The 18,869-nt window shown below is 49.7% G+C and overlaps 1 protein-coding gene across 6 annotated transcripts; it reads left to right on the top strand.

Annotated features, from left to right (window-relative positions):
• The first annotated feature begins 3,722 nt into the window (after positions 1-3,722).
• On the top strand, positions 3,723-15,558 carry MAVS (mitochondrial antiviral signaling protein). 6 transcript variants are annotated; one of them, XM_069548050.1, is made up of 7 exons: positions 3,723-3,837; positions 7,720-7,906; positions 8,819-8,993; positions 9,716-9,888; positions 10,610-10,766; positions 12,603-13,105; positions 13,951-15,558. In XM_069548050.1, exons 1-7 carry the CDS (start codon positions 3,740-3,742, stop codon positions 14,395-14,397), a joined length of 1,740 nt encoding a protein of 579 aa, XP_069404151.1. In that variant the 5' UTR covers positions 3,723-3,739; the 3' UTR covers positions 14,398-15,558. The 6 variants fall into 6 exon arrangements, with proteins under 6 accessions (XP_069404151.1, XP_069404152.1, XP_069404156.1 ...); XM_069548051.1 differs by having other exon boundaries at positions 3,756-3,837; positions 13,954-15,558; XM_069548055.1 differs by having other exon boundaries at positions 3,817-4,058; positions 13,954-15,558.
• Positions 15,559-18,869: the final 3,311 nt, after the last annotated feature.

Raw genomic sequence — 18,869 nt, 5'->3', positions numbered from 1 at the left:
CAAGAATCCCACATTGCTTTTAGCTGTTCAGTCTCTTTATTCTCCTTTAATCTGGAGCAGTTCCTCAGTCTTTCCGTGTCTTTCATGGCCTTCACATCTTTGGAAAGTTGTTCTGTAGATGAGTGCTGTCCAATACACACACAAAAAAAACTAATAGAACTCTCTGTGATGATAGAAATACTCTCTATCTGTGCTGTCCAATATGATAGCCATTAGCCATGTGAAAATAGCATTTGAAATATGGCTATGAGGGTTGAGGAACTGAATTTTACATTTTATTTAATTTTGATTAAAGTGTGTGTGTGTATGTGTGTGTGTGTGTGTGTGTGTGTGTGAAAGTCACTCCATTTTGTCCGACTCTGTGACCCAATGGACTATACAGTCCATGGAATTCTCCAGGCCAGAACACTGGAGTGGGTATCTGTTCCCTTCTCCAGGGGATCTTCCCAACCCAGGGAGGGATTGAACTGGGGTCTCCTGCATTGCAGGCAGATTCTTTACCAGCTGAGCCACCATTAATTTTATTTAATAGTGGCAACTGGCTACTGTACTGTATTGGAGAGCTGTTGAATGTTATTTTGGGTTGTTTACTGTTTCCTCATAATTCACTTCAGATAATAAGTTTTAGTAAAAATACCATAGATGTGATGTTGTGCCCTTTTGGTTCCCTGACAAAGGTGGCAGGAAACCACCTAGATCTGGATTTGTGTGTGTGTGTGACAAAATATATGTAATGTAAAAGTTACCATTTTAATCATTTTTAATTATAAAGTTCTGTAGTATTAAGTACATTTACATTTTGGGCATTCCACCATCCATTTCCAGAACTTTTTCTTCTTCCCCAGCTGAAACTCTCTACCCATTAGACACTAACTCTCCATTCTACAATGCTTCAAGACCCTGGCAACCACCACTCTACCTTCTATTCTATGAATTTGACTACTCTAGATCCCACTCCAGTACTCTTGCCTGGAAAATCCCATGGATGGAGGAGCCTGGTAGGCTGCAGTCTATGGGGTCGCAAAGAGTCGGACATGACTGAGCAACTTCACTTTCACTTTTCACTTTCATGCATTGAAGAAGGAAATGGCAACCCACTCCAGTGTTCTTGCCTGGAGAATCCCAGGGACAGGGGATTCTCTGTTGGGCTGCCATCTATGGGGTCGCACAAGTCGGACACGACTGAAGCGACTTAGCAGCAGCAGCAGATACCTCCTGTAAGTGGAATCATACAGTTGTCCTTTTGTGACTGGCTTATTTCACTTAGCCTAATGCCTTCAAAGTTCAACCTTTTATAGCATGTGTTAGAATTTTTTTCCTTAAGGCTGAATAATATTCCACTGTTTGTATATACTATATTTTATTTTATCCATTCATCCATCAATAGACACTTGGGTTGCTTCTTTTGGCTGTTGTGAATAAGGCTTCTGTGAACATAGATGTACTGTTTGAGTCTCTGCTTTTACTTTGGGTTGTATATCTATAAGTGGAATTCCTGGATCATATTGTAATTCTGTTTACTTTTTTGAGGAACTTCCATACTATTTTCCATAGCAGCTGTACCATCTCACATTCCCACCAGTGATGTATAGGGGTTCCAGTTTCTCCATAGCCTTGTTGATATGCCATTTTGTTTGTTCTGAAATATCCATGCTAATGGTTGATATTTCTATAGACCGAATGCTTATGTCTACTCCTCCCATTCATATATCAAAAACTAATCCCCAATGTGATGATATTTGGAGGTAGCATCTGTGGGAGGTGATTAGGTCATAAGGGTGAAGCTCTAATGAATAGAATTAGTGCTCTTTTAACAGGCCCCAGATAGCTGCCTTGCTCCTGCTGTCTGAGGACACAGTAAGAAGACTGCATTTGTGATCCAGGAAGACAGCCCTTCAGTTTAGTACAGTTGCTCAGTCGTGTCCGACTCTTTTCGACCCCATGGATCACAGACAGGCTTTATCAGATACCTAATCTGTTGGACCTTGATCTTGGACTTCCCAGCCTCCAGTAATAAATGTTTGTTGTATAAGCCACCCAGCCTATGGTATCTTTGTTAGATAGACCCAAATGGATTGAGGCAATATCTCATAGTGTTTTTGAAAAAGCTGTATTTTTTAATGCCCTGCAAGGTCCAGCAGACAGAGGGTGACAACTGCATTTGGAACTCAGTCACCATATTCCCAATAGTTTTCTTGTGAGAATTAGATACGAGGTAACTGAATTTGGGGTGCATAGCAGGCAGGAGTAAACTCTCAAACTAACCAACACTGATCCTGTCTTGGCTAAACAAGGCAGAGGTGGCTTTATCACAGTTCAGGTGTGATATTAACATTTTGTAAATGCTGTATGTTGTGAAATAGCCAGAGTTACTACATAAAGTAATAAAATCTTATCTGAAAGGTGTTCAGGTATCTTTCTACAATTCAGTTTTGGAGCACTGATTTTGGAGACAGTTATGTGCTCAGGCATTTGCAAGTGATCTCAGCCAAACCTCTCAGCCCTCAGTTGTCCTTCTTTATAAAGTCGCAATATAAAATGTAACGACCTTAAGTGTACAGCTGATGCATTTTTGCATATGTGCAAGCCCAGGTACTCACCAGCATATCAAGATATTGAACAGTTCCATCACTCCAGAAGGCTCTCTTGTATGCAGCCCTTCAGCATTCCCCAGAGGTATGAATTCTATTTATATAGATGAGTTTTGCATGTTTTTGAACCTTATCTTACCTTGTGACTGGGAACAGACAGCATGTTCTTTTTGTACTTAGCTTGGTTAGCCATAGTGCCCATTCATCCTGGGAAGATTCATGCTGTTGTCTGTATCAATAGTTCTTGTCCTCTGTTACTTTTCACTACTACAGTACACCAGGTTTGTCTCTCCCTTCTGTCCATGGGCATTTGGGTTGCTTTCAGAGTTTGCCTATTGTGAATAAAGCCACCATGAACAGTATAGTGAGCGTTTCTAGGTGGACTCATAGGTCAACCAGGAGAGGTTGCTGGGTGATAGGGTTGGCATATGTTTAAAAATTGCAAACATTTCCCCAGATCTTTAAACCTCTCTTTAAAACAGGAAAAAATAAACTTCTATGTGGTTATTTTGAGAATATTTAATGGGCCCTAAGATATAAAACTTTAAGTCTGTACCTGGAACAGAGTGGGCAGTCGGTAATTGTCCTTTGGCCCAGGAGAGGAAGGGCGAGCACTGTCGGGAGGTACCGCCCTAAATCCTTGAGCCTAGAGGCCTTTCCCACGCAGCACTCAAGGCCCACACCCTGTGTGCAGAGCGAGCCAACCTTGGCGCCCTTGCCCTGCATATACCTACACATCCCGATCCTGCCTTCTCAGGCCCAGAAAGGGTGTCACTTGGTTAAGCACTCGAACCCTTGTGACACCCGACATTTATTGAACACTGTGTGCTAGGCCCTGTGAGTCCAGGAGCGAACGACATAAAAGCCCTCAACCCTCAAATTATTCCTCGGAGGAGGGTAGCTTCGTGTAGGAAGTGCTGGGACTGAGCCCAGCTCGGTTTCTACTTGGTTTCTATCCAGACCCTAGATTTCCCCCTGGAAGAGAGAAAGAAGGAAAGATCATCTGCCCCTCCGATCACGCAGTAGAAAACCAGGTCAGTTTTGATCCTAGGTCCAGCGCCGATAGGCTTGCCAACCGAGGTCAAGCGCGGGCCCACGCTGACCAGCCGCAACAGCAGGCCGCGAAGCCCCGCCCCCGTGTCTGGCCAATGGCCGCGCGGTCTCGGCCTTTCTCCTCCCTCCCAGCTGGGGAAGGTGCCCCGCAGGCGCAGCTGAAGGCAGGTCGCCGGGTCGCGGCTTACCCAAGGTAAGATCGCCGACTCAGGAGCTCGGTCCTCTGGGCTCAGGGAGCACGGACGGCTTTCGGGGAGGTGGTCCGCGGCGCAGAAGCCGAGTGGGACTCGGAGTCCGTCGGGGCGCAAGAGGCTTAGGGCGCGCGGGGGACTGGGAACAGCATGTCCTAATGCATAGCGGGGTTCGCGGCAGCGAGAGCTCCGCGTGCCGCATCCAGCACCCGGGGCTCTGGAGGTGGGTGGCGCGGACGTCTGCCCGGGCTGGAGGGGAAGTTGGGGCGGAAGGAGGGGGACGGGCTCTGGTTACTTAGTTCCTCCAGCCGTCCGCAGGCCCAAGGTGACACAAGGCTAGGCCTAGCCCGGTTGCGCCAATCTCAGCGGCCGCGCCTTTAGTGGTCGCGACTGCTGCCCTCCCCGGGTCTTGGCTGTTCTCGGCGATGACACCTCAGAAGAGCCTCCTGGCCCTCGGCGGACCTGACCCTGGCCCAGGAATTCTGGATTCCGAGCAGAGGTTGTGAGGCCTCGTCCCTTCCGGGATGGGGGCGGGGGGTGGTGCTCTCTGAGCCTCTGGTGCCCTCCTAGCGGTGACGGTCAGGAACACTCCAGAACACTCCGAGCACAATCTTCCCTGAGACCCGGAAGGAGGTGCCAGGAAAACCTTGGAAAAAACAAAACTGACATCCTTATTTTGAGGACTCAAAAATATCTGGAAGGACCTGAGAACTGGCTCCTGTGGAGGGCAGGGCTAAAACGTCCTCAGACCTGGCCGAAAGGCTTCCATTTCTCACAAGAGAAGGGACTAAATATTGCGTCTTAGGCACACTCTCACTTAGCGACCTCTCCTCACCCAGGCCGTGTCCTTCGCCTCTCCGAGGGCTTGAAGGCAGGGGGCTGTGTGAGTCTCACTTGCCACAGAGGTCTCTATGCCCCCAAGATGTATGGTGAGACATGCAATGAAGCAGCAAGTCCTGGGTTCCAATTCTGTTAGGCCACTGGTCAGCTGGACAACTTGGCATCACTTCTCTTAGCATTATGGCAAGAATTAATGAAAGAAATTTAGGGTGTGCCTGCCTATAGTAGAGGGCTTACGTGATAGCTCAGTTGGTAAAGAATCCGTCTGCAACGCAGGAGATCCCGGTTGGATTCCTGAGTGGGGAAGATCCCCTAGAGAAGGGAAAGGCTACCCACTCCAGTATTCTGGCCTGGAGAATTCCATGGGCTGTGTAGTCCATGGGGTTGCAAAGCGTTGGACATGACTGAGTGACTTTCACTTTGCCTATAGTAGACCTTCAGTAAGTGTGAACAAATATGAGCTTCCTTTCTTTTTGGTGGAGACATCCATATTTTATACATCCATATTTCCCAAACTCTATGCCTTGAGGGCTGAGGCTGGAATGCAGAAGAATTTGTCACTCTCCTGGGGCCTCCCTGGATCCCGTGGGAGGGAAGGAGTAATCTGGCCCCACCACAGAGTTCTCTGTTCCTCTCTTGAAGGCTCAGAGGACCCCCGCCCCACCTCCTTGATCCTCTTGACTTCTGTTGTTGGTTCTCGCTCCACAAGAGGTATAGCACTTGTGGTTGGCAAAGGAAGTCATGCAGCAGGCGGCCATAGGGCCAGTGGGCAGCAGGTAGGCAGGACAGCTGCACCATTTCCCATGTGGCAGGGGACTGGGAGCCTCAGCAACTTTTGGGCACTCTCTGCTTTGCAACACTGTCTCCTAGAGTTCTCACCAAGCTTGACACCCATGTTTCAACTCCAGTCTCCCTCTCTGTCCTCTGCCCAATTCTCTCCCTGAAAACCCCTTTGAATATCTGATAGCATCTCAAGCTTCACTTGTTGAAAATGGAGTTCTGGAGTCTTCTCTGCACCACTGCTTCTCCCCTGGATTTTCTGGCTTGCTAAGTGACACTCTCCATCCACCCAGTGCCTAAGAAGTAATCTTTGATTCTTCTCTCTCCTTCACCTCTCATATCCACAAAATATCAGAATCCAGTCACCTGTCGCCACCCCATGGTTATCATCCTGGCCATACCTGTCATGTATTCCCTGCTGTGACCTCCTGACTTGTCTCCCTGCTTCCATCATGACCCCGCCACAGCCCAGCGTCCTTACAACCACCACAGAAGTCTTTAACATAAATCAAATCCTCTCCTTTTCCTGCTTAGAACCCTCCAACGGCTCCCTGTTTCACTCCAAATAAAACACAAAGTCCTTTCCTATAATGTCCTGCATTAGCAGTCCTTCCCAACCTTCTTGACCTTGATATCTGCCCCTCCCCCTCGCTTTCTAAACCTGGACAACTCCAGTCTACTTTCTATTCTTTAAACATGTCAAGCTTGTTCCCATCTTAGGACTTCTAACTTGCTGTGTCCTATGCCCAAAATACTGATCTCCTTACAGCCAAGAACCATTCAGCTCAAATGTCAATTCAAAAAGGCTTCCTTCCCCACCCCAGTTCAAGAAGCATCCCCATCTTCAGGGACTGTCTCATCTGCTTTATTTTCTCTATAACCTTTATTGCTATCTGAAATCCTTATTTATGTATATTTTTACTGATTTGTCTATCCCATTCTAGTAGAATGTAAATTGGATGATGGCAGAGATCTTGTCTGTCTTATTCCCTACAGCTCTCTCCCATGAGAAAGGCAAATAAGAAACAAGCAGGTACTTCCCTGGTGGTCCAATGGTTAAGAGTCCATGCTACCACTGTAGGGGACACAGGTTTGATCCTAGTTGGGGAACTAAGATCCCTCATGCCACTTGGAGAGCAAAAATAAATAAAATAGAAATTTTTCTTAAAAAAGGAGCAAGCAAACAAACAGATCTATAATTGAAAATTGCGGTAAGTGCTACATAAGCAACCGGCAGCAATTGATTGTATTTGGAGCACTTTTATGTGTGTGTTTTTTTTTTTTGGCCATGCCCTGTGGCATGTGAAATCTTTGTTCCCACCAGTGACCCCTGCAGTGGAGGCATGGAGTCTTAACCACTGTACTGCCAGGGAAGTCCCTGAGGCATTTTAAAATTTCAGGCTTATAAGACTGAACTACTGTATTTTCAGAACAACCTCTCTGAGCCATTTTAGGGGTGAGGATAATCCTGGGAAAGGCTGATAACTTTCCTGGAGTCACACCCAGGAATGGAACTTAGCCTCCTACCTGAAAGTCTGTACATGGCAAGTTTTAATGTAATGATGGGCCTGCAGTCAAGTTCTGGGAAGAACCTGATCCCAGATCCTAAAGACCTCAGTTCTTTGCTCTTCTACTAACTAGCAAGCCCCCTTAATTCCTTGGTACTGCATTTTCTTCATGGTAAGAACAGGATAGATCCTATTATTATGTTGGGTGCCTTGTTCTCCTCCTCCTCTCCCTCTACCCCTTCTCCTCCCCCATTTCTTCCCCTTCCTCCCTGTCTTCTTCCCCCTCAGTGTTCTCCAAAGAAGCAGCCCTGTTGCTCTCAGCAGCTGGGGGCACATTCAGACCTGGGGATGATGAGGCAGGAGCCAGAGCTCTTCCCAAACACTGACCAACCTGATGGGCAGAATTGGGCCCTAGGTCTTCTGAATCTGATTTTTTTTCCCCCATCAGTTTGTTTTTAAGCAAATTCACTGAGGGCCTCTGATACTAAGACAATAATAAAGTAGGATGGTGACTTCCTTGGTGGTCCAGTGGTTAAGAATCTGCCTTCCAATGCAGGGCTCGCGGGTTTTATCCCTTGTCAGGGAACTAAGATCCCACATGCTGTTACTAAGACCCGGCGCAGCCAAATAAAAATGTGATAAAGTAGGATGATTAAAGAAAAAAGCAAACGTTCCAAAGAGGTGGAAAAGAAAGAATTGCCTTTTGTCCAACCCTACCCCCAACCTGGTTGCCATGAATGCTCTGCTTTCTTCCAGCCTTTATTCCTCTCAGTCTATCCACCCTTCATGGGCCAGAGCCCTCTGCCAGTTCAGAACCCAGACAGTGATGACGTTTGCCGAGGACAGAACTTATCAGTATATCCGCAACAATCACAGCAATTTTTGCAATATTCATGTTCTGGATATTCTGCCTCACCTGTCCTGCCTCACAACAAGTGACCAGGTAAGCCAGGGCCCGACAGTCAGGCACTGACTGGGGGCAGGGTTGTGGAATTCACAGTTTCTCCCAGGCCAGGACCAACTCCTTCCTTCTCTGTCATCTGTATCCTGCTTCCCATTCTTGACAGTTTTCTAACCTTCAGAATGACGTGTGACTCAGGGTGTCCTTTCCAACCCTACTGAGGTTCTTGTGTTGTTTTGGTATAGTGCTCCAAAATATAGCACTGAGATTTCTGGGCTCAGGCCCCCATACTCGCTTTCGCTGGAACCTTCTCCATCTCTTGTCCTTCTTCCTGCTTAGTCTCAATTCCTTTCTCCTGGTCATGGGACCCATCCTGGCAGAGTCCCAGGGCTCAGCTTTCAGAGTCCTTGGGAGCCAGATGGTGCTAGCCCCTTTGGCACTTGCTGTGGGCTCCTAGTGAGGTGAGCCCAGCCCCTCCTAGTTTTAGCTGTCTCCACATTGAACCCCGAGGCCTCCCTCTGCTTCCTGCATGCAGATGCTGGTGGTATTTGAGTTTGTGGCTGGTGAAGTTTGGCTCCTTTCTCTTGTATTTTGGTGTTTGCAGGAATTCCTTATCATTTAGTTCCGCTGTAAATGTTTTCTGTGGGTTTCTGCTATCTGGTCACTTGTTTGTATGTGCTAAGCCTTAAGTTTCCTCATCAGTTGAGTAGGGATAATGATAGCATTAAATAAGACAATTCACGCAAAGCCCTGAGAAGAGAGCCTGGGACACAGTAAAGACCTATTTCCTGGGTCTGGGAACTTGGGCTCAAAACTCTGGCCTTGTCCTGGGCTCTGACCCAGCTTCAGATGGCTGCCTCCATCTTGTAGCTTTCTAGGTACCTCCACTTGCAGCTGTGGGGAGGGGGTCAGGGCTACCTGACTTGATCTGGGTGGCGGGGCTGTGTCTTTCAGGACCGACTTCGGGCCACCTATGAGCGCAGGGGGAACCAGGGCACCCTCTGGGACCTCTTCGACAGTCTTCGGCGGAGGAATGGCTGGGTGCATACCTTCATCAGGGCACTGAGGATCTGTGAGCATACTGGTCTCGCTGATGAAGTGGCCCGTGTCTACCAGAGCAACCTGCCACGTGAGCCATGCTCCGTCCAACCCCGAGTTGCCCCGCTATCCCTCAGTGCGCTCTCAATGCTCCCTGCCAAGCCAAGTACTCAGGGGGTCCACTGAGGCCAGGGTCTCAGGGTCTGAGGCAGGAAGAAAACTCACACAAGACCTATATTTCCGATAGAGACAATTCCTGACACACTGCTCAGCCTTAAAAATATCACCATGTTTGCCTTTCTTTCTCCCCACACCCCTTCTTTCCTTCCTTCCTACCTCATCTCTTCATTTGTGGAGATTAACAATTTGTGATTTCCCCAGACACAGCTATGGTAGGACCAGGCATGGTTGGTGGGGGCAAAGGGCAGAGGTTAAGGAAGCAGCTTTAGGTCAAGGGTCAGTTAGTGGTGAAAGCCACCCACAAGGGGGAGAAGAAAGCCACTGCGTCCAGAATGCCTGGGGACAGAGAAGTGGTGACTGCTGATACAGGCAGGTGGTGAGAGGCTTCTGAGGCACCCCCCACACTCTCCCCTCTCCTGCCTGTACTGCTCCTTGCCCTCTCCATCTCCACTCTCCCTCTAGTACCTGCCTCCCCCTTGGTGACACGGGTCTCCTCTGAGGGGTGCCTTCCACCTCAGGGTAGCTTTTGATGCTGTGGGGGAACTGATAACCATGACCTGGGAGCACCCAGGCCTCTCCTGTCCCTGAGAGTCTCCATTTCCTCCTTGACATCATTTTATCTTTATCCTTCAGTGAATCCAAACCACCCTCCAGCCCCGCTGGAGGCACCACCAGTTCCTGCTGAGATTCCAAGGCCCTCCACACGTGCTGTGGCCCCCAGCATCCCTGGCAATGGCCACACAGAGTACGAGCCAAGTTACCCTCTGCCTGTCCAGGATACCCAGCTACCAGAGTCCCTGGGAGAGGTGCGGCCACACGCCTTCTGCTGTTGTGTTCCTGTCTTCGTGCTTCTGCCCACCCAGCTTTCTGGAAGCCCCCCACAGATCCTGCCTAAACTCTGCTCAGAACCCCAAGCTCTCGCAATGTGAATCTGCCCCAGACCAGCTGCCAGACTGTCGACCAGGTCTTCACCACATGGCAGCCTTACCCCTTTGTCATCAGTCAGCTGTGAGGTCACAATTTTGAGGTCTTTGCAATGGTCCATTTGAGATATTGAGCTGAGTCAAGGGATCAGGGTATGACCAGATAGGGGGAGTGAGGGAGCAGGAGGTGGTGGGGTAAGGGATGGATGGTTGGAGCTGTAATCATCACCAGTAAAGCCATGTTTTGGGGAAATATGGCTGATTCTATTGGGATATGATGAATGGGCAGTTAGATGTCCAGGAGACACTGAATCGTGAACTTGAAGCCTGAGAAAGGGTCTGTGCAGTGGCCCCAGAGAGGGAGACTTTTCTTTAGGGCCAGACAGATGAGTAGAGACTCCCCCATACTATGATTTTCTATGAAGGAGGTTCACAGTCACCTGTAGACAGACGTTCTAGCAATGGCCAAGGCCGAGGTAAAGGCTTCCTTGGTCCCGTTCCTTGCGGCATGGACTGTGGCCTGTAGGAGCTGTCTCAAGCACAAGTTGCCCTTTGCCAGCTCCCAGAAGAAGCGACTGCCTTATTCCTATATTCCCTCTTGCAGAATTCAGAGAAAGCCCCACAACCATCCCATTCTGGGGCTGTCCTGAAGAGGCTGGGTGGCCCCCTGGAGCCCTTGTCTGACACGGTGGCCCTCAGCACTCTGACCTCCAGTGTACATCAGGAGCAAGACACAGAACTGGGCAGTACCCACACAGCAGGTATGCGTGGACTCTGGAATTAGAGGGCCTTTCTGACCTCCCAGTGAGGGTAAGCGGGTTGTCCCTGTGGCTTTCTTGGACAGGAGGCAAAGGTGGTATTCCCCAGGGAATGACCTTCCTCAGAGGACATATTGGTTAGTATCTGCTTTGTAAGATAGTCCCAGAACTTGGTAGCTTAAAATAAGAACTATTTATTCAGCTCATGATTGTGTGGGTCAGCAGTTTGGGCTGGCTCAGCTGGGCTGAATTCCCTCTTGTATACACATCAGTTTACATATAAGTTGTTTATGGTTCTTGGCTAGAGCATCTCAGTTCTCTTCCATGAACCTCTCATTTCCCATAGACAAGCCCATTAAATATACGTGAGCCAAGCTCTGTTCTGAGAGAGGGAGAGAGGACTCCTGGGTCATAGGTTCAAAACTGATACAGTTTTCCTCCTGCCTCTTTCTGTGGGACAAAGCAAATTACCAGGCCAGCCCAGCATCGAGGAGTAGAAAGATAGACTCCATCCCTCGATGAGAGGACTGATAAGGTCACATTGCAGAGGGTGTGGATACAGGTAGAAGAAGTGAATTAGGGCCACGTCTGCACTATGCCTAAGGGCCTATATAAGGGATCCGCCAGGACCTAGAGGACAGTGTAAGGGGAGTACAGGGCTAGGCCAGCTGTTGGCAGGGAGCACTGCCCCATCCCAAAGGGGTCTCCAGCTCCCAGCAAATCACTCAAACATTTCAGTGTCCAGAGGAATTATATTCTTCATCATCCAAGGGCCTGGACCCTGACATCAGACGTCTCAGGAGTATAATACTGTCTACTCTGATCTTTCAGGCTGGCATATTTCCTCAACTGAGTTCCACATAACATTGGTGCCCAGCCAGCCCCCAGTGCCCATGGAACAGCCACAAGGCACATGAGCAGTTAAAGGTTCAGAGAAGCCATCCTTAGTGTTCCATGCTCCTGTCACTCTATCTCAAGCATCCTTTTGCACTTGGCAGTGCCAGCCTGCTGTGGAACACCTTTTCAGAAAATACTGCTGTGGACCAGGGAGACGATGGGCACTTTGATTTCAGTATAAGTATGGACACAGGTCCCATGAGATGTTATGGTGGTAGATTTGGGGTAGGAGTAGGGTGGACATCAGAATCACTCCTGATCTTTGTCAGATGTAGGGCCTGGCATGTGTGTTTTCAGAGTTCCGTGGCAAATCCTTATATAACTGCCTTTATGGACCATCACCACCTACTCCGTCCTGCTTTCCCCAGTTCAGGCCCTCCTCCCAGGGATGGTTTTGTCCCTGCACGCACAAGCCCTTAGGCCTCCTAGAAGGGGGGCGGTCACTGGGCCTCTGGTGCCCTATGACTGGTGTGAGCTCTTCTACTTGAGTCATCCTGCTGCCCCTGGTCCTGGCCTCTGATTGTTCCTGCTGAGAAGAAAGATGGCAGTGGGAGAAACATCCAGGATTCTGCTAGTCTAAGCAGAGGTTGAAAGAGGCAGACAAGAGAAAAGAGGGTGTCCCAGGCAGGAGAAAAAAATGCAGAGAGGAAAACTAATAATGATTTTCAGGCTCCTAGACCCTGTTAGAGGGAGGGATCATTTTTCTCTTGTGAGACAACAGGTCAGGGACTGAGAAGGGACAGGACCAAGGATTTATCTGCAACCATTAGGCCTTCAGCCCTGGGATCAGCGACTAAAGGGACTGGAGACTCCTCCATGGGTGGGAGGTTGGATGCAGTAGGGATAGTGTGAGTTGGGACAGAGAGACCCTTCTCTATCCCTCTGATCCAAGAATAACATTCCTGTGGGTTTGTGTTTCTCATTTTCTTTCACCAACTGCAGGCGTGGTCTCCAGTTCCACGTCACTCCATGGGCCTGTGTCTCCGACTGTCTCCTTCCAGCCCTTGGCCCGTTCTACGCCCAGGGCAAGCCGCTTGCCTGGACCCCCAGTGTCAGCTCCATCTGTTGGCACCTCCTCCTCCTCCATTGGCTTGACCTCTGCAGGAGGTGCTGGTGACCAGGCTGAAGGTACCATCTGCTCCAGTGGGGCAGGGGTGCCCAACAACCCTATGACTGCTAGCACAGTGCCCTCCAAGGTGCCCACCAATTCAGCATTTGGAAGCTCAGTGCCTTCCAAGTTGCCCACAAGCTTGAAGCCCCCTGGTGCAATGCCCACCAGTCTAGCACCATCCAGGTTGCCCATCAACTCAGTGCGTTCTGGCATGGTGCCACCCAAAGTGCCTACTAGTGGGAAACCTGACCACAGGATGCCTGCAAGCACAGTGGCCAGTAAGGTGCCTGCCGACACAAGGCTCACCATCAGGAGCAGCAATAGACTCGTGAAGGTGAGTTCTTACCCCTCCCAGCACTGATCCAAGCCTCTCCCCCCAGCCCCTCTCCAGTCTCCATTCTGACTCCAGCCTGATCCAGGGCTGCTTTTTGAGGGAATAGGGAGAACTGAGACCCAATCTCATCCAGACCTAATACCTTGTTCTTTAGAATTAGAGCTGTCAAGTGTGGATGCTTCAGGAGGGTCAGGCTTGCTGAACCACCTCTGCTGGTCATGTGCATTAACCCATTTAGAGCTCACAGCTCCCCTTTAAGCTCAGCAGTGTTATTTTGCAGATGAAGAAACATTCCTGTTTGCCTCAACACCTTGCTCTTCACTGCTGGGATATCTGGCTTGCCCCACCGTGACCAAGGTTTTACAGACTCTAGTCCCAGCCCATCTACTCTGACCTAGTAGCCTCCGCAGTTGCCTCTGAGTCTGCTTATCTGACCCTCCTGCTGCTGTCTGCCTGGAGGAACCAAGTCCATGGCCCAACCTCTGACCCTGTGGCTACTTCATGGCCATCAAGACCAGGCAGAAAGTCAAAGTAGAGCGGACCACACATGACCAAGGGCTCCCTGGGGTAGAAGTGAGTTCAGAAGCAGGCCAGTGAGTAGAGGTCTCAGCCCTGGAGGAAGTCTCACCACTGATGCTCCTGCAGGGCCTTAGTCCCCTCTTCCCCGACTGTCTGCCTGCACCATCAGTGAGTTGAGTCCCCAAGAGAAGATTACCTTTTGGCACTGTGGGCTGGCTACTGAGGGGTTGGGGTGTCAGTTTTTGGCCTGTCCTGGGAGTGGGGCTATCCAACCTGGCTTGTCCCCTACCATCCTCAGTCCCTCTAGTTCCTCCTTTCTTTCCCAGGAGACTCCAGCATCACCAGTGCCCACAGGCACTGCCACTGGAGGCACATCACTCTTGCCAGACAGCAGCTCTGACTGCTGTGGCTCAGAGCTGGAGCTGAGCAAGCCTGGAAGGCTGGTATCTAGGATGGACAGCCAGCCGTTCTCAGGCTGCTCCGCGGATCTCGCCATCAGCCACAGTAACTCCCTGGGCATGGGGCCTGACAATGCCCCCGAGGAGAACGAGTATGTGTCAGAAGACACCATTAGGATCCATGAGAACCCCAGCACCTCCCTCCTGGGGGACAGCCCCGGGACACACACTACCCAGAACTTCCAGGCAGAGGAAGATGGGGAGGAATTGCCTGTGGTCAGGACCTTGCCCTGGGCTCCGTGGCTCGGGGTGGCCATGGCCGGGGCACTTCTAGTGCTCCTGGTTTCACTGTACCGGCGGCGCCTACCCCAGTGAAGCTCCTGGGTCCTTCTTGCCATTCATCTTCTCTCTTTCCCATTGTACATCTGCCTGAGTCACAGAGCCGAGCTGTCTCACCATCCTTGACCCTTTTTTCAGGGCTGGCAGAAGCTGGGTCAGAAGGGAGGCAGGGGGCCACAGGCCTAGTCCTTGGGGGCAGTATTTCTGTCCCATCTCATGCCCTTGGTGGCTCCCCCACCATCCTTGGCTTACCAGGCCCTGGGCTGCTTCTGGTGCTCCAGTCCTCACCCAGCTGGCCATCTGGTTGTTGCCCTTAACCCCTGGAGAAGGTGCTCCCATCTAGGCCTTATCCCTCTTTACCCAAGTGCAAGAATCAGGAGGTGCCACTGGGGACCACAGTGGGTCGGAAACCTTCCCCATCCTGCCTGGTCCCTGCAACCAATAGATGGGGTAGGGGACATTGCTCTAGCCCCCAGTGGCCCAGTAGCCCCCCTGCAGAGCAGCAGGGAGGCCCATCTTTAAGGACTTAGTCCCCTGTCTCTCTGGTTCCCCTCCCTACCACACAAGGATGGGAGGAGGTCCAGAGATTCCCATGGACCCCTGGGAAGCCTGATGAGGTGCTAGACCTGAGGAGCACCTAAAGAGCCCCTCTCCAGCCTCCTCATCCTAGTCTCTGTTCTCTTCAGCTCCCTATGGGGGTTGGAGAGGGAGAACCTGCAGGACAGAGCTCAGGTCAAGGTTTGGATTTCAGCTCCACCTCTTTGTGGGCTGTGTGGCCTTGGCAGATAATCAGACTTCTCTGGTCTTGCTTACCCATGTGGACAATGAGGATTGTGTCTCATCCTTCACTGAATTCTCCTGAGACTGGAGCATACAGATCTTTGTTAAGTGCCTGGTCCAAAGCAGGTGGCCGCTAAATGCTCCTCTCAGCTTTCCCTGCCTAGCCAGGTGGAGATGAGGGCATGAGAGGCAGAGTGCCCAGTGGGTGAGTATACACCGCTGCAGTGTAGGGTAAGTTAGGCCCTGTTCTGTCTCTTACTATCTCTGTGCTCTTGGGCAAGGTGTTAATCTCTCTATGCCTCAGTTTTCTCACCTGTATAATTGGTATGAATAGTAAAATTATGTAGATATCCTATACATCTATACATGTCCTAGTATTGTGAGGATTAAATGAGTTTATCTATATAAACCTTAGAATGGTTCCTGGCATTTTACTTACTGAAGTTTGCATGCATGTTGGTTTTGTTGCTATTCAAACGTGGAGGGGCTGGAGCACTCGGCCACACATTTAGAAGCAGACCCAGCCCCTACTGCCTATGCCCCTTTCATATTTGTCCCTTATTTTGTTCCATGCACTGGGGATTGTTGGGGAGTAAGGAGGGAGACATGTCTACTGGGGCATCTGTGCAGGGTGGCGGCCAGGGTGCCCCCCTGCAGCAGCCAGATGGATTGAAGGATATCCTTGTGAGTGCTTTCCAGGCAGCCATTGCTGGACAAGGGCCAGGCACAGGAGCCTTGGGGAGCTACCCTCATTTCTGGGCTCTGCAAGGGACAGGGACTAGAGCTCTAAGGAGGCATAAGAGTTAGGGTGTCACTGTGGCCCACCCCCAAGCTGTCAGTCTGCAGAGTCCTGCACCCTGCTTTGGCTACTACAGTCTTTCTTTGCACTGCCCTCAGGGACTTCAGCAACCTAATGGCTTCTACCTCTACCTCTGAACTTATCTTTAGCCCTCTCTCCAGGCCGAACCACCTGTACCCTGAAGCCACGAATGGTCCCTAGTGAAGCTGTCTGCAACCACTCCATGTCATCTTTACTCTTAACCAGCCTTCTGGGCTCCTTCTTCCTAGGTACCTAGGTCAGTGAACAATTCATGAACAGGTATTGGTTTTAATGTGTTACCCTCCCAAGATAGCTTTGGGAAAAAGTATCTCCAGAAAGCAGTTTGTAAACCCAAAGAATGCTTCTTAAATTGTAGGATTTCAAACAGAGTGACCAGCTGTTTTGGAGAGATCTGTGGATAAGGTGTGTAGGAAATATTCAGGGAATGTCCTGGCACTTTTCAAATTATGCAGCCCAGAAGTCCTGACTTAGCCTGCATTGTGCAGCATTCCTATTTTAGCTGTTGTAACTAAAATGCCAACTTCAGGCAGGATTAAGATTGGCTGTTGGCAAGGAGAAGGCTTGGAGTAGTTGATGAGATGCATCAGATCTCAAGAGTCCTGGGTTTGGAGTATGGTTTCAGTTGCAGGAGGTTGCATGTAGGAGGGAAACCCAGGCAGGTCCCCATGGCCTGGATGATGTGAAGGGAGTGAGGAAGGACCTCTACACCCAGACAGGGGTCTAGTCACCTATACCTGGAGATGGGGAAGTACCTTCACCTTGGGGTAAAATCAGGGGTGAGGTCAGAGGGCCCTTACCTAAGCATTTAGGGCAGACTTAGCAACAGGTATCTGCATATAAATCTCTCTCCATCTTTCCTCTCCCCTGTTGAAGCATTTCCTTCAAAGCCCAAGAGTCACCACTGCTTCTCTTTCCCTGGGAAACACCTGCCAACTTTGCTTGATGACCCACTGGAGGCAGACTAATACCACGTTCTCACCTTGTTTCCTTTTTTGGACATGGTCAGATTTAGTTGATTCGGGAATTTCTAGTCAGAGAGCAGTATGCCCTTTACTTTTTCAGGCCTTGGATTATTCATAGTCTCTTTTATGAAACTTTTTTATTATGGAAAACTTTTAAGGACACACAGAAGTATAGAAAATAGAATAATTACTCCTCCCCTCCATATGCCCATTGTGCTTTGTACTGTCGCTTCAGTCATGTCCAACTCTTGCGACCCTATGGACTGTAGCCCGCCAGGCTCCTCTGTCCCTGGGATTCTCCGAGGCAAGAATACTGGAGTGGGTTGCCCTGCCCTCCTCCAGGGGATCTTCCTGACCCAGAGATAGAAACTGTCTCCTTCATTGAAAGGTGGGTTCTTTACCACTAGTGCCACCTGGGAAGGCCATATGCCCATTACCCAGCTTCAGTAGTTATGGACTCGGGACTTCCCTGGGGGGCCAGTAGTTAAAACTCCATGCTTCCATTGCAGGGAGCGTGAGTTCAAACTGTGGTTGGGGAACATGCTGTGGTCATGGTGGTGGTTTAGTCACCAAGTCATGTCTTACTGTTTGCAACCCCATGAACTATAACCTGTCAGGCTCCTCTGTCCCTGGGATTTTCCAGGCAAGAATACTGGAGTGGGTTGCCATTTCCTTCTCCAGGGGATCTTCCTCACCCAGGGATCAAACCTGGGTCTTCTGCATTGCAGATGGATTCTTTACCAACTGAGCCACCAGGGAAGCCCCCACATGCCATAGGGTAAAGCCAAAAATATTTAAAAAAAGTAATTATGACTCCTGTCTTGTTCATCCCTGCCTGATCCCTCATTTTTTGTACAAGTTCTTTTTGTAAGTCAGAAAGTGAAGAGTTCAGAAAGTCAAGGGAAAGACTTAGGACAGGAAGATTTTGTAGCCAAGGCCCTTTTAAAAAAAATTTTTTTCCCAAGGCATTCTCCACTTGTCTTTTTAGCCTCAGTGGGTGACATCCCTTTTGAACCAGTTCAGAGTATGAGCAGCACTGGTTCTCTGTCTTAGGAGGAGAGAACCCAAGGAGTTTCCTTCACTGACAAGCTCCTTGAAGCTGTTTGGCTACTGCTCCTGTCCCAGAGAGGTGGGGCCCAATGGGTGTGTCCAATGGCAATTTGCTCCATTGCATTAAGGGTCTCCTTTAGGCTTTCACAGAGCCCTTCCATCTGGCAGAAATTCCCATCCTTGGCCAGATTCAAACTTCACAGCATGTCTCCTGATCTTATAGGAGTCTCCTTGGGATGGAGTCATTCAGGCCTTAAGGTCCCTTGCTTCTTGCCGTACACTATGGTAACGTTCAGGATCCCTGGGCTAATCTATGCTGTGATAACTCATTATGGGTGGAAAGCACATGCTCCCTTGTGCTCCCCTTTCTGCCTTTTTCCCTATAGTCCAGGCTCATGAAGTTCACATTTGGTGCAAGGCATGGTCGGTCACTCAGTATTCCTCACTCCTGCTGCTGCTGCTGTTAATAACAGCAAAAATAAAAAGAGCTACCACTTACCCCATACCTTGTTGCATGCCAGGTACTAGGCAAAGTGCCTTACATGTATTAACTTATTTAGTCCTCGCAATTACCCTATGAAGGGGATATAATTGTGACCCAGTTTACAGCTGATCTGCAAGACCGAGAGGGAGGAAGGGTCAGAGAGGACAATGCAAGGGAAAACTGGCCCCTGAGCCTGAGTTGGATGCTTTCCATGCCCCTGACCCTCAGCTGATCAGGTGTCTGTAAAACCTGGGGCTCCATTTCAGGTGAGATTTCACACATCTCTTCCTGTTGTTCCAAGAACTGCCACCTGCTATAATAGTATAATATTCAACATATAATTTAATATAGTCTCAGGGATTTGTGACAGTATGAATATAATCATATGTGT

The sequence above is a fragment of the Ovis canadensis genome, chromosome 13, assembly GCF_042477335.2.
Source record: "Ovis canadensis isolate MfBH-ARS-UI-01 breed Bighorn chromosome 13, ARS-UI_OviCan_v2, whole genome shotgun sequence".
Classification (NCBI taxonomy): Eukaryota; Metazoa; Chordata; class Mammalia; order Artiodactyla; family Bovidae; genus Ovis; species Ovis canadensis.
The sequence above is the reverse complement of the archived record's forward strand: the minus strand, read 5'-3'. Positions and strand labels throughout refer to the sequence as shown.

Bases quoted from the DNA above. Each gene is read 5' to 3' on its own strand.
- MAVS (XM_069548050.1), top strand. From the start codon at position 3,740: ATGGCCGCGCGGTCTCGGCCTTTCTCCTCCCTCCCAGCTGGGGAAGGT. The intron at 3,838-7,719 runs GTAAGATCGCCG...GCTTTCTTCCAG, and splicing joins CGGGTCGCGGCTTACCCAAG to CCTTTATTCCTCTCAGTCTA. The intron at 8,994-9,715 runs GTGAGCCATGCT...TTTATCCTTCAG, and splicing joins CTACCAGAGCAACCTGCCAC to TGAATCCAAACCACCCTCCA.